This window comes from Ictidomys tridecemlineatus, unplaced genomic scaffold (genome assembly GCF_052094955.1).
Source record: "Ictidomys tridecemlineatus isolate mIctTri1 unplaced genomic scaffold, mIctTri1.hap1 Scaffold_130, whole genome shotgun sequence".
Taxonomy (NCBI): Eukaryota; Metazoa; Chordata; class Mammalia; order Rodentia; family Sciuridae; genus Ictidomys; species Ictidomys tridecemlineatus.
In genome coordinates, this window is record NW_027521170.1 from 703646 (window position 1) to 718679 (window position 15034).

Here is a 15034-nt window from a genome sequence, read left to right on the forward strand (position 1 = left end):
ACTATCATCATGTCCTATGCACAGAGGAGAGGAATTGAGGTCCAGAGGGTGAAGCAATTCAACTAAGGTCTCGATCAGTCTGGGAGCCCCATCCTGACTGCCCTGAGCAGAGGCCAGTTGGTCTGAAGCCGGTGCCCTCCCCTGCCAGCCTCTTCGTGGACTCCTCCTTGTGTCTTCCTGACTATGTCCTCTCAGCCAAGCTAGTGCCAGTCCCTGGACAGTTCAGTGATTTCCCCAGGAGCCCTTGACTGTAGTTTCATTTAAGTTATGAAAACAAAGCAAAATTAAAATCTCTTCTCTGTCTCACTCTGTCTGCACGCCTTGGGCTGCCCAGGTTGGCCAGGAGATGACTGACTTGGCACACATGTGGCATCGGTTAAAAAAAAATCAGCCAACCAAAAGGGAGGCCTTGAGGACCCACTGTGTGCTAGACAGTCCCGAGCACCTATTCCGTACAGGGTAACAGAGGCCGAGCAGAGTTAGAATGACACCAATATCAGCTGTCACCATGTACTGACCATTAAGCCTCTTTGCAAATTCTTGGGCTATTCCTTTTGAATCCTGGTGAGTGTTAAGGCTGGGAAAGCTAGAAACTGGACCCCAACCAGAGCACGGGCTAGGTCACCTCAGAGGGTCCCACTCTGAGTGGTCTGACCTATCAGAACCCTTGGTCCTGGTGATTGACCAAAGAACTGACACATGTCTCAATGAGAGCCAATGAGTCTTGGATTGGGGAATGTGGTTGAAACTATTGGGAACAATGAATCCCTATTTCTGTTGGAGGTGCTGAGGCAGTAGGATGTGAGCCTGGTATTGCTGGCAGCCACCTTGTCATCATGAGGCAAGAACTGCCAAAAACAGGCCAGGAGAAAAGGAAACTGTTCTGAGAGATGGAGCGAAGGATATTGAATCCTAATGGCGTCGTCTGAGCTCCTCAAGGAGCCATGCCTAAAGCTAGCTTTCCCCTGTACTTTGTAGTTATATAGGCAAAAGAGTTCTTTGTTTTTGGTTGGCCAGATTAAATTGGCTTTTCTGCCAATTTGAGCCCTGATGCTCTCTGACTGAGCAATCACTGTGACCAGAGGCTGGAGTAGCTCTCCATCTCTAGGAGTCTAACCAGGGAAACATGTTCTCCCAACCACAATCACCATGTGTCGGTCAGAGAGGGCATGAATGTTGAGCAGAAGCAGGAGGCCAGCAGATGATAATCCCTTCAGAATAGCTGTGCCTCCTGGAACAAATCACTTTTCCTCTCTGAATACTGATTTTCCCACCCGCAGTGTGGACGTGGGTGGCCATGGGATATTACGGGAATCATAACATCTGTAATATAGAATTGTCAGAATTACTAAGAAAATGCCGCAAAGCACCTACCAAATGAAAAATGTCTGGCACACATTAAATGCTCAACGCTTACTACAGCTGGTGTTCCCAGAGAGCTTGGGGGAGATGACCTGTGAGGACCCCAAGGAGACAGAGGTAAGCATTGGAGTTGGCAGCAAACTTCAAGTGCTTCCCCTTGAGCCGCGTAAGACCAGGGGCTGCGTCTCCCAGGGCAGCCTGGGGGATGGAAGAGACTTGGCTTGGTGTTGGGAGGCCCTGGTTCTGCTTCCAGCCCAGTGAGTGGCTTGGGTGGCCCTCTGCTCTTCACCTTGCTCCCTACCTGTGGCACTCCACACGCCTCCTGGCCGTCCTCCCTGTGTCCTTCCCTCTACAGTGAAGAATTCTGAGCACTGTCAAACAAAGGGGGCCAGTGCTGCAGAGAGTTATTTGCTCAGAGCCCCTCCCCGCCCTGCGGGTCCTCATACCAGCTGCCCAGGACTCTGCACCTAGCTCTTCTCTCCCTGGTATTCCCAGGGTCACTCTGAGCTAGTTCCTGGACAAGGGTCCAGCCAACTGCTTCTACTGTTCCCTCCCAGTGGTAGGTTCTCTTTTCTCCTCAGTCCACTGTCATCCTCAGCCAGTTCAACCCTTCGTCCCCTGTGGGGAGTAGGCAAGACTTCCCAGGTCTTTCCTTGGGAGCTCACAAACTCTTAGTCATGCTTCAAAACCCAAGTCCCAATTCCTCCAGGCTGCCTTTGCTTTCTTTAACAGGTACTCATCATGCCAGCTCCACATTAGGTCCTTAACACAAACATTTGAGCCCTGATGCTCTCTGACTGAGCAATTGCTGTGACCAGAGGCTGGAGTAGCTCTCCATCTCTAGGAGAGGATGGTGAAACAGACACAATAAATGCTCAATGCTTTCACGGCACACACAGTGTTTTTCTCCCTTTGTCTCACAAATTGGGCCACACACAAAGTTGTAGCAAATCCTAACCACATCCCTCTCCTGTGCGCACATACACACATGCACAAGAGACACCAAAAAAAAAAAAAAAACCCCACAGGGATTTGCTCTCTTCTTGATTATAAAAGAGACACAAAGTCTCTTTCCACTACACCCTCGTGCATACACAACATAATGCAAATGTACAAATTACACATCATAAAAACATACAGAGCGGCATATTTTCTGTTTTATTTTTCCTGCTTCACCCGCACCTCCACAATATACATGTAGAGACAGTTTCTCTGCTGAATCTACCAATGCACCCACCTGGAGATCCCGCGCTCCTCTCTGCTTCCCTCCCACACCCACTCGTCCCTCTCTCTCTCTCCCTCTCTCTCTCTCTCCCTCTCTCTCTCTCTCTCTCTCTCTCTCTCTCTCTCTCTCTCTCTCTCTCACACACACACACACACACACACACACACACACACACACACGTGCAGTAACAATCCCCAAATATAGCCATCTTTCCTTCACACATAAACACACAGGCATGCAGAATCCATCCCTTCCCCCTTCTCTCTCTCTCTCTCTCTCTCTCTCTCTCTCTCACACACACACACACACACACACACACACACACACACACACACACACACACACACACACACACACACACGCACACACACACGCAGCTGCAGAGCCCTGGGTCATACTCCAGTGCAGGCGCCAGGCAGGAGACAAAGGTCGCCAAGACTCCCGTGCCCCGGGCGGGACACCACACAGCCTCTCCCCGACTCCTCCTGCCCTCAAACCCAGTCTCGGCGGGTCTGGACTCTGAACCCGAAGCCCGAGGCTGGAGCCCGCGCTGGCCCCTCAGAGGTCCCCAGGCAGCCCTGGCCTGGAGCTCCCAGCGCGCCAAGGGTTAAGGGGCTCGCGGGTGGGGGGGGCGGGAGGGGCAGTCCGCCTCCGCGTGTGATTGGCTGCGCCGCCCGGGCCCCGGGCTCCTGCGCCCCGCCATTGGCTCGCGGCGGGCCCCGCCTTCCCGGGAGTGTGCGCCAGAGCCGCGCGCTTGCCAGCGGGGAGCCAGGCGCTCGGCCTGGCCAGCCAGCCGCGCCGTCTGAGCTGCGCAGCGCGCTGGGAGCCAGAGCCCGAGTCGGAGCCGGAGCCGCCAGCCCGAGCCGCCAGCCCGAGCCGCCAGCCGGAGCAGCCAGCCGGAAGCCGCGAGCCGGGAGCCGGAGCCGGAGCCGGGCCGAAGCCGAGCACGCGCGCTGTGGTGAGTGAGGCCTGCGCTCTGTTCGGGTCCAGCCTCGACGATCTCCGCCGGCCACCGCGGATGGCACCCGGACCCGCCCGACTCGCGGGGCCTGGGCGCCCGCTGCAGTGCAGCCCCCACTTGGCCCTCGGTAGCGTGGAGCCAAGGGGCGACCGGGCAGGGCTAGGCTCGCCCCGGTCCCCACGCCCCGCGCTGGCTTCATGGCCTGAGGCCGGTGGCGCGGAGCTTGGTTCTGGGCAGCTGGCCCGGGCTGGGTGGGGAGGACTCGCGGTGGCCGGTTCAGCTTGGGGACCGTTGGTGCGGTCTGATTTGGGGCATCCGGAAGTCCTTTCACCCTGCTTGGCGTGCAGACCCTTGGCAGCGCGCTGGGTAGGGTTTGAGGGTGGTGGTGATTCCGAGGCTCTGAATCCACCTGGACCTGAGTGTCCGGAAAGCTGGGGGGTTCTGGGGCTCCATTGGGAAGTGGTGTGTGGCTGCACCGTGAGCATTCGCAGAGCTAGACTGGGACACTCCGAGACTGCTGATCCCACTGTGGCATAAGGGTTGGTGATTGTGGAGGTTTTTGGATCCTCTAAGTATAGAATCATGTTGTTGGCAAATAATGATAGTTTGAGTTCTTCTTTTCCCATTTGCATCCCTTTAATTTCCAATTAGATAGGCAAAAGAAATTCAAGGGATCTATTTACTTCTTTTCAACTCAGTTTTGTTTGAAGTCAAGTCGGGAAATTCTTCACTGAGAGTCTGTGACTGTGGAGGGGCCTGAGAATTTAGAGACAGAAGAGATCGGCTCTGCTCTCAGAATGCTGAATAAGGAGTAGGGAATACCAGAAACCACTCTGATTTAGTGTGTGACAAGAAGAGGGCGCACATGGGCTGGGTAAGAGAGAGGAGAGTGCCTGCTCTGAGGGCTGTGAAGTGTGAAAGAGGGCAGAAGGGAAGGGAACCAAGAAGACCTCTAGGAGGCGGAAAGCCAAGATGCAATCAGGAGTGATTCTGGCAGACCTGGGGGGCCCGGAGCACATGTGAAAAGCCAGAAGTTTGAGACACCTTGGTACATTTTCAGAGCTGCCAGGTAATCCCATGTGGATCAAGGGTGGGGTTGGAGAAGGGAGCCTGGCAGGGAGAGGAGGAGAAACAGCTCTGAGTGCCAGGGGAGGTAAGCTCCAGGCAGGTCTAGAAGGGCTGCTTGGGCCAGAGGGACTTGACATGAAGGTGACAGGGGTTTGTCTATGAGTTTACAAAATTCCTTCCACCTGAGGGATTGGAAATTGGAAGAAAACCCAGATGCACAGAGAGTCTTCAACCTCAGTTGGTCAAAATTGTTTAGTTAGAGGAACCAAGGTCCCCTGTTTCCATAAGAAACATAGATACACTTGGCTGGATTCAAGAGGACATTAATGATGGACTGGGACTCCAAGCCACACTTGCTGAGTATGCGTGGTCAGAAGGTAGCTATTTCTCCACTCCTTCTTTAGGGTGGATTCTTGGAAGGGTTAACAAAATGGAAAAAGAAGCAGAGCTTTGGCTGTGTGGTATGTGAAAAGATCTTGTGAAAGAAAGCAGCCAGAAACTTGCAGGTAGAGAGCAGAGGGAGAAAAAATATGCAGAGTAACAATGGATTATAGCAAAAATGAGAACCCAAGTTAGAGAGGATGTGTATGACTCACTCTTGAACCAGGAACGAAGCAGAGGGGAGCTTGGTGGCTGCCTACTGGCAAGAAAGGTGCAGGGTAATGTCAAAAATCTGCATTCCATTCATTTCAGAGCATTTATGGATCTGTGCTAAATGTGGAGGTCAATGCAAATAATTTGACCACAAAAGAGAATAAACTTGGAAGTGTCAGTTCTTACCATTAATAGTGATTCAAGTGGAAGTACAGCTTATGGTACAAAGAGGAGGCTAAGGGCTTGGTTCAACAGATGAGCCCTGGTTACCAGCCATTCCCCAGCAGGAAGCCTCTGACTGCTGATCAGTCATGGCTGTCCATCAGGAGTCAGGTTGACCTCAACTCCAGAGGACCCAAGGCATGACCTCATGGAGTGGGGCCAGGGGCAAATAGTTCTTGTTTTACTTCCTGGGGACATGAATTTCCTGCTTCACTTACAAAGGTCAATGGGGTCTGGGAAGAGCTGGTATTCAGAACTCATGAGAAATTAGATTACAGAGCTTGTCAATAACTCTCCTTTGGAGACATCCAAGAGGTATGTTCCTGATAGCCCCCAAGACATCTGTTCTCATAGATATCATTCATCTGCAGCCAGCAGACAAGTGAGCCAAGGAAGTACATGTGTCAAGTGCTTGGCGGCAGGGTGAAGATCACTCCTGGGGCCATCTTGTTTATTTCTAACACTCATCACAAAGCTAGCCCCCTTCAGCTGAGGAAAAGAGTAAATTTCACCCCAGCTGGGTCTGTTTGTCAACCAGTGCCAAATCATGAGGGCCCAAACAACAAAACACCCAGAAAATGGAAAGGGCCTACACCATTGATTTCCAACCCATTTCTCAGGGTGGGGGGCTGGAAAGTTATTCTGGGAAGATGGCACTCAGGATGAAGGGCTGGGAATTGGTCACTGACCTGGCTCCTTGAAATCCTCTTACAGTCCATATGCTTCTCTGGGCCAAACCATGTGCCCTGCAATAGTGATCTAGCAACCTCCACGGACCCTTGACAGCCTCTGCTTATGGACTCCCATGCTCTGTGGTGTTCCCCCATGCCCTGGACTGGTGGTTCTCAACCTGGTGGATTTCTCAAGGTCTACAGACATCTTTGGCTGTCACAGCTGGGGCAGGCGTGGTTGGCATCTAGTGGGCTTTGGCCAGAGATCCTGACCAATATCCTACACTGCACAGGACAGCCCCTACAAGAAAGGAAGATCCAGCAAATGCTGGAGAAAGCCTGCTCTAGGCAAATACTCAGGGGTCTGGAGCTGTCCTGGGAGATCCAGATAGGCAGGAAGCCAGGATGAAATTTATTGGAGTCCTTGCCTTAGGGCGAGACACGCTGGCTTCATTCTTCCCCTTAAATCCAAGATGCTCCACACCAGGCTCTCTCAGCCACCTGTCTCTGTTATTTGCCTTTCAAGTTATCATCAGGTCTTTCTTCCCACATCTACATGTTTTTCTTTTTGACGAGTACCAGTGATTGAAATCAGGGGCACTTGACCACTGAGCCACATCCCCAGCCCTATTTTGAATTTTATTTAGAGACAGGGTCTCACTGAGTTACTTAGTGTCTTGCTTTTGCTGAGGCTGGCTTTGAATCTGCCATCCTCCTGCCTTAGCCTCCTGAGCTGCTGGGATTACTGGCATGCACCACCACACCAGGCTCAAGATGGTTTTAAAATGTGGATATGATACAGCAGGAGAAGCAGGGGAAAGCCAGGGTCTTCCTTGTGATACTTTCCATACTCACTGAAGATAGCAATAATCACAGGTAGAGAGAGAGTCAGGATTGAAACTAAACAGAACCAGTTAGATCTTGACTGCATGTAGGTAAATCATCTGCTCATCTATCTACATGCTGGGTCTTGGATTAAGGTCTGAGTCAGAGAATGTTGAGTGAGGATGAGGGTGGCAGTGCGGGTGGGTGGGCTCACAGTGAGTGTGCCTCACTGGATATTATGGGCACCATGGTGGATGCACGTGTTCATGGCTGGGTGTGCAAGACCAATCAGTCAAATGAATTTGATTCCCAGAGCCTACACAAGTGCTTTGAAGATTAGTCTTATTTTGTTTTTCATTCATCTTAGTCTGCATTAGAAATAAACATGCTGGCATTACATAAACACTATGCTTTTATTCATTTATTTTTCTTATCTGAGACAGGCAAAAATAAGGTTTTACATGATGTAGATAAAGGTATAGGTCTAAGTAAGAGTAAATATATCTATTTATTGTGACTGAAAGTTGTGCTGTTGCTGTAGGCCAATCTATTCACTATGATTGATCATCTTGTTAGTCACTGAGCTTCTTACCAGCCAAGATAAAACAGGAAAGAGGATAAAAGTTACATAACAAAAATGTTCATAACTGTCTTTGAATAACAAAGTGGACAATTTTCTCAACCATAATTTTACAGCACATGCAGAACTAACTTTGTCACACAACAAATCTCTATTAAAGCTGAAGTCTAGCATTAAGACACAGTTTAGGGTGACAGTTCTGTGAAGCTCCTGAAGGGCCCTTGCTTTTAACATTCACTTGGAGAGGGCATCATAACATCCAGAGGAGTACATATGTCCCTGTTCCTTATGTTCTCTTCCCTAAGTACAATTTCTTTGGCTAGGTTTTTCAGCAGGAGTTCTTTAACAAATCATCTAAGATAATACTTCCATACAAGGGCCCAGATGCTGGTCTTCGATATCATAAGCAGATGGATAGCTTGAGAGAAGTGCTCATTCATGCTTTGTGTCTATATGTACATTTCTTTATTTACTCATTTATTTTTCCCATTTGTTCTTTTTCCATCCACCCATTTGTAAAAACCTCTCCTAATTTGGGGAAGCAGAATGAGAGGACGTAGTCATTGACAAATTACTTGTTTAGAAGAGTTTAGATGTCTGCCAGTTAGAGTCTTCCATCCTCCATCCCCATAAATGTCTGTGTCCAAACCTGGAGGTGAGTGCACGGGCCTCATTATTCAGCAGGAAAGCTGTCAGTGACACAGGGGCAGGTGAGGTGTGGGAAAGAAATCAGAAAGGCCACCTAGGGTGTGCCCAGGTAGCTAAATGGGTTTACAAACTGAGAGCCATGCTGCAAAAAAAAAAAAGGTGTATGGAGCCCCTTTCATAAAGGACCACAACCCACCCCTTGTTTCATCCTCAGTTACCCATTCGTATTCGTGACCATGCCTGTTTGCACAACCAGTTCTATGGGCACAAGTCAATTTATTTTTGTTTTTGGCACCATGCTTTTCAGTTGCCAAGAAACACGTCAGTTGCTTAATGGCTCATCTAATCCACCCTGTTGATACTTTGCCATATGATCTATTTCTTTGTCCTTGGTTAAATCAGTCACATGATTAGATTAGGTCTGCATTCTGCTCTTACTGTCTTTTGCACAGTTTCACACACATCCACACACACACACACACACACATTCACTCACATGGATATAGCTTTGGGGGCCCCAAAACTTTAGAAGGACAGAAAACTGATCTACAGAAATAAAAAAGATCCTATTTATCCTGTGGTGTTATTATGAGAGTTAGGGATAGTGTAGGTGAAGATCTTGAAGTTGAGTGTGTCCTGCTTGAGGTGGTTTTTGTCATTCATAATTCCAGAATATCAGAATAAGTTATAGTCATAAAATATGTGAGAAACAAAATCAAGTCAAATTTGGACTGTCCTCAAGACAATTTGTTTGAAAAACTGCATGTCCAAACGATGTTCTCTTTGACATTTAAACTGGTGAATAGTGGAAAAATATCCCAAGTTTCCCCAGGGAGGCTGCTCATGTAAGTGGTCCATGCAGGTGTGTGGGGAAGGGGTTCTACCTGTTGTTCCTGGCTCTGCTGGACCAGGGAAGGTTGTTAAGAGCAGAAAGACTGGATCCTGTGGCCTCAGCCACACAGGAGAGGGACAGAGGAGGAAGATTCTGACTCCCTACCCCAGATCTGACTATCTGGTCCCCAAGCCTTGTGGGAGGATCCATTCTGCCTTCAGTGTGTTGGGGGTAGATTACATCTGGCAGAATTTCCTGTTGTTGAGTAGAGAAAAACTTGGAGAAGCAAACAAACAAAATTGTTCCTTGAGCATTGTAAGCCCCTACAGTTTTTTAAGGCAGAGGACATTTTGATGAATTGTCAGATAACCACGGACATATAGATGGCAATGCTTGGCTGAGATTGTGATTCAATGGTAAAGTGCTTGCCTTGCATGTGTGAGGCACTGGATTTGATCCTCAGCACCACATATAAATGAATTAAATAAAGGTATTATGTCCACCTACAATTAAAAATATTTTTTTTAAAAAAGATGCATAGACCTAAACTCAAGAAAGAAGGTGTTGGCAGCAGAGTTGCAAGAAAACCACCTTCTCAATCCCAGGAATTTGAAAACTCAAGGGGGCAAATCCAGATGAGGGCAGGTGACAAAACTGCACCAGGAGGGAGAGTGGCTCCTAGAATCACAGCCCCACTACAGTCCTAAGACAGAACTGCCCTCCATCCGCTCCATGTTTGCCAAGTCGCAGCGTGCAACCAAAACCTCAGAGTGATAGAAAAGAACTGAGGTGCTCAAATTCCTCCCATTCCTGCTCTTATTCAGAACATCACAAAACAGAAGACAGAGAACCAAGATATCTAGCACCCAGTCCCCTGGGCCCATTCTGCTTTTAAGTCTGGATTTTCAATGATTAATGACTCACAAATTAGAAATGACAAACAATAAAGGATAGGAAAATGTTACACTGTCTTCCAGTTCTTCTAGAATGCTAAAAGGCAGTCCCCTTAATAGGCTCTAATTAAGTATAATTAACTGCTTACTGTGTGTCAGGTGGTCTGATGGGCACGTCCAAATCATAGAGAAGCACCATGTCCCAAGCTCCTCTAGGGGACTCAGTCCAGTGGGGAAGTCAGAGGGTATGGAGAAATCTTCTGCAGTGCCAGGCCGTGATTGTCAGTGCGAGGCGATGGACCAACCGGCCAGACTCAGCAGGCCCCTGCACCTGGAATAAAGGAGTTGGGAATCTGTCTTCTCCTGTGTTTCATTGCAATGATTTCAGTAGGAGAAATCTCAACTGGATGTGCAATGCTTCCAGACAGTAATGGCTTTTTAGGCATCAAGAGAGATGCAAGTGGGGAGGGGACATTCTTTCCCTCTTGAATCTTTGATCCAAGGGACCTGTATGTATCAGGGAGGAAGGGCTGTGATGCTTTTTGCTCCAGGGACTTCATGTTCATGACACTAGATAGCTCTGTGAATGGGGCATATGCAACTTACACTCATGCACATGGAGTAAAAGTTGGGGTGCTGCCCACACCTGCCTCCTATGGGACCCCTGCCCTACTCTGTCCCCTAGCCAGTGGTATCTCTAACGTGAAAGGGCCTTCCTGGGCATTGCCCATGCTTGTTATGATGAGAATCTTTTCCTGATGACCTGTGGATGTGCTTAGCCTTGACATGGCCTCTGCTTTTCTTGTGATAATTGTACACAGCTCAGCCTCCTCTCTAGGGATAAGCCACTGTCCCAAGGTTGCTTTGTAGCTCATCATTCCTTCCTCTCTCTGTGACCCTCCTATAACTTTCCACACCTCATGTGGAAAAATAAAAATCTTCTTCCTTAAATCTCCCTGAGTGTGGAAGCATTGTTATTTAAAGGAATGAGTTCCAACTATGGGGACAGATAAGCATCTGTTTAAGGTAAGGCTTGATCACTTGCCAGTTGTGTCATTCTGGGTAGATAACTTGACCTCTCTGAGTTTCTATCTTTTCTTCAGTAAAATGGGATTGATGTGAACATTACAGGGTGACATGGCCAAAGCACCATGGCATATCGTAGGGGGCTATAACCTTTAATACACTCCCACCTTCAGTTTTTGGTACACATGTAGCTTGAACTAACATAAAGTAAATCTTGTTCATCAGTTGCCATTTTATGCATGTGTCTTGTGAGCCAGCACTTGGCTGATCACTGAATCCTCCTGTTTTTGTGAGGTAGCTATTATTTTCATCATTTTCTAGATCAAATAACTGAGGTTGGGGATGAGGAATGTGGACAGGGTTCTCTGAGGAGTCTTCCAGCCCTCCATCATCTCTCACATCTGCTCTGGGATTATTTGCTTATCTCACGACATCTGGTCTATCATATATATGTCCTCAGCACCAGCAGGCAGTGTGGGTTGGGGGTTGGGGCTCAGCACATGGCCCCCTCCTCCAGGGGCTTGCAGTCTAGTTGGTGGAAAGGGAAAGGGAGAGAGAAAGAACTGCATGCACTTGGTTGAGGGCAGGGACTGTGCTTTTCTATTTCTGCAGGACCTCCTGTCCTCAGCACCGAGCCCAGGGCTGTGCCTGGCAAGCTGCTCATGCCAGTCACCTCTACGGACAGCAGAAGGCAGCAAAGACTTGCAGAGAAGGAAATTATTCCAGGGCAGCACTGGGTCCTTGCTCCTTGAGGTGGGATGTGTAGCTCTAGCTGGGGCCCTTCCAGAATGCTCATTGCATGGCTGGTCTACCTGTCAATGAGGGCTATTTCTCTAGGTACAGATCTTTAAGTTATGACAAATGCAGAAAAGTGAAAAGTCACAACCCTGGCTCTCAGGAGCCCAGAGTCCAGGAAAACCACGAATGTCAGGAAGAAACTTTATAAAGCTTTACAAAGCTCCAGGAATTAAAGGAAATGGGCCAAAAGTCCAGGGAGAACCTAAAGGAGCCTTTTCAAAATTAGGGGCATGATGGATAAAAGGGAGAACGAAGAGGGGGCTGGCCTGAGGGCAAAGCTGATACCTGACTATATTTGTAAGGGCCTGGTAGGTCTGTTAAGTGACCTCGAGGATCCTAGTACAGAAGGAAGTGAGGGTTGGAAGGGCTGTCACATGGGCTCTGGGCCTGAATTCGAGTCCTGACAGTTAGTGATGGCTGCCTAGCCATGGATACGGCTCAGCCTCTGTCTCCTGTCCTTGGCAGTGAGATACCTACCATGAGGGTCGTAGTGAGAAAGGGAGTCTGCTTCAGGACAACACCTGCCATTGCTGGAGCTGGGGATCTGGTCAGGTTTGTTTTTTCTCTCCCGTGGCCTGACCCCGTTCTATGAGGAAGTATGTAGATTTCTTCTGGAGAAAAAAAAACACAATAAGCTAACTTTATATTCCTTTCCTTTATTGAAAAAATCAAAACAATCCTTTTCAAGTGGGCACCTCACATTTCTCATGGTAAACTGAGGCTCAGAGAAGCCCATCAACTTGCTCCCATCCCACGTCCACCAGAAGTTGAGCCTCTGGAGGCTGCAATGCAGCGGGAGACCCGGGGTTTGCCCCTGAATATGCCTGAGAAGCACCTGCACTCCGTGAGGGCAGCATCTCTGGACCCGCCCAGAGGAAGTCAGGTGGAACAGGGCCTGGATGGGGGCTGGCACTTCAAGGTGCTGGAATTCTCCAGGTCTTCTGACACAGGTGGCCCGAGTCCATGCTGAGATCCTTGGCCCTAAACCCCACAGGCTCCTTTCCCTCTCATGACACAGAGCATCCTTCACAATGCTGTCTTTATCTGCCCTGTTTAAGCCTCTGACCCAGATGCAGCCTAGGGACACTCTGCTCTGGCCACTACACTGTGCTAGACTGTCCACTAGACAGTCATTGCTGTGGGCAGCCCATAGAGGAGGCCTGAGCACATGAACATCCTGCAGAGCGAGAGATGACCACTTGGAGGGCTGGAAACGATCCAGGTGTCCTGGGCCTTGCCCTCATCTTCTCTCCCTCCCCTGGGGTGGGGTGCATGAGGCCATGCTGAGCCCGTGTCCCCTGCTGCCCTGGAACTTATCTGCTGAGTCTGACTTTCTCTGTGCTTTCAGCTCTGGGGCCCTAATCTCCCTTCCTCTCCTTTGGGTCTCCCAGTCTCTTCCCCCCGGAGCTCTCTCACTCTTTCTCCCAATATCCTGTCTGATCTCACCCCACTAACCTCCCCAGCATCCCGCCTGCCAGAATGGAGCTGGGAGGCAGTGACTAATGAGCTTGGAGGTGAGTCATCCGCTAAATATAAAATCCCACTCACGTCCCTGGATGCAAAAGATTCCAAGCTCCGCATCCTTCCCCCAACTCCATCCTTCCTCAGGGGGCTGAGAATTTACTCACGAACAGAAAATAGATAAATACCATGGAGCAGCGACAGCAGCAGCATCCTTGCCCTTCAGCTCTCCCCCTTGCGGGTCTCCCGAGGCAGCAAATTCCCCAGTCCCTCGTTTCTCCAGCTGTCCTGGGAGAAAGCAGCTAATGGAGGAAGACAGTGACCCCTAAGCCCTGCAGAGTAAGTAAGGAGGCGAGATTCATCTTCAGGATCTCCCCTTCTCCCCTTCTTGATCAGGTGACCCCCAAACTGCCCATTCTCCTGTGGAGGGAACCAACCCTTTAAACACGCTTATATAAGCAGGCACCAGGCAGCACTTGAACACGGATGGTGGAATGATGGGTTTCAGGTGCGTACCCTACTCGTGGACAGGTGTCTCTTTTAGTATCACTGATTCCTCCCACATAGCTGGCGTCTTTATGGGGGCCGACTGCTGGGGTCTTTTATTTCCCTTGGAGTTTGGATCCTTTATATGCATGTGTAGATACATTCCCTACACCTACCCCTATGTTCACACCTACCTGGACATCCCATGTCTATGCCCACACGCACATCTACACCAGCCTGTGTGTATTTAATAGTTGGCATTTACAGTGTCACAATGTCATGGTGTCCTGAACTGGATTCACACCTTACATGGATTGTGTCTGTCCACTTCCTGCATCTTGTTAGATAGACTCTATCACTATCCTCAATTTATAGAAAGCCAAATTTCAGAAAGGTAAAATCAATTGTCCAAAAGTTTACTGAGAACCAGGATTTGAACCAGGGCTATATACTTTACCTCCAGGCTAAACTAGTAGCCTTCAAATGTTTTGTGATGCAGATCCATTGACGCAGAGGGCACACACCTGTGTACATGTGAGTGAATATACATGTGTGTCCATGTGCCCACATGGGCATACATGTGAAACACATGCTTTGGGAAATAACACTTATCCTGCCTTCTAATTTCATCTACCTCATTCTATTCTATTCTATTCTATTCTACTCTGTCTTTTCCATTCTGTTTTCATTTTATTTTAAAGATTTTGGTGCCCACCAGTGGAAAACACGGGAAAAATCATACCTAAACTGTACTAATCACTCCATTGGACAGTACATGGAGAGCAGATTTCTATCCTAGGATTTGGAACTAACTTCCTCTGATGGCTTTAGGCAAGTGTCTTCACTTCTCCGGGCTTTGTCTTCCTAAAATCTGTTTATAATGGAGTTTTATTATGTGACCCTGGAGGCTGGGCTTATACCTTCCTGCAACAGTTATAAGTCCTTTGCTTCCATGAGTGATACTCTGAAGGTCTCTCTCTGGGGAAGACATAGGTCAATTGACTTCCCCCAGCCTCGTGCTTCATGAGTACATATCTGCACATACATGTGATGCAGGAGACAAACAGTGGCGGAGGGTCTGGAACGTCTTCACTCTTCCTTCCACAGCGCCCTCAATCATTTCATGCAGAACAGAAAGGCAATACATTTTCCATCTTTTAGGGATTTGCTCTGATGTGGAATGGCACATTTTATCATATAAAATGTTAATTTGATTCCTCTCCCCATCTTTTTATTTGTCTGCTTCTTTATGTCCTTCCATTCTCATGCTTTTTGGAAGGAAGAGGAAAGACCACTTCAGTGGAGGTCAGGAGGTAGAGGTGGCAGTAAAGGGAGACAGAAAAGGAAAGATGGGAATTGACAGGTCAGAAGAGTGTGTCTGG

At 48.8% G+C, this 15034-nt stretch overlaps 1 protein-coding gene across 1 annotated transcript in view; it reads left to right on the forward strand.

Annotated features, from left to right (window-relative positions):
- Nucleotides 1-1356: 1356 nt before the first annotated feature.
- Nucleotides 1357-15034, forward strand: part of LOC144372554 (uncharacterized) — a 32232-nt gene continuing 18554 nt past the window's right edge. The window contains exons 1-2 of the mRNA XM_078035883.1: nt 1357-1479; nt 3089-3545. Coding sequence (XP_077892009.1) covers nt 1357-1479; nt 3089-3545 — 580 coding nt within the window. The remainder of the gene's footprint in view (nt 1480-3088; nt 3546-15034) is intronic.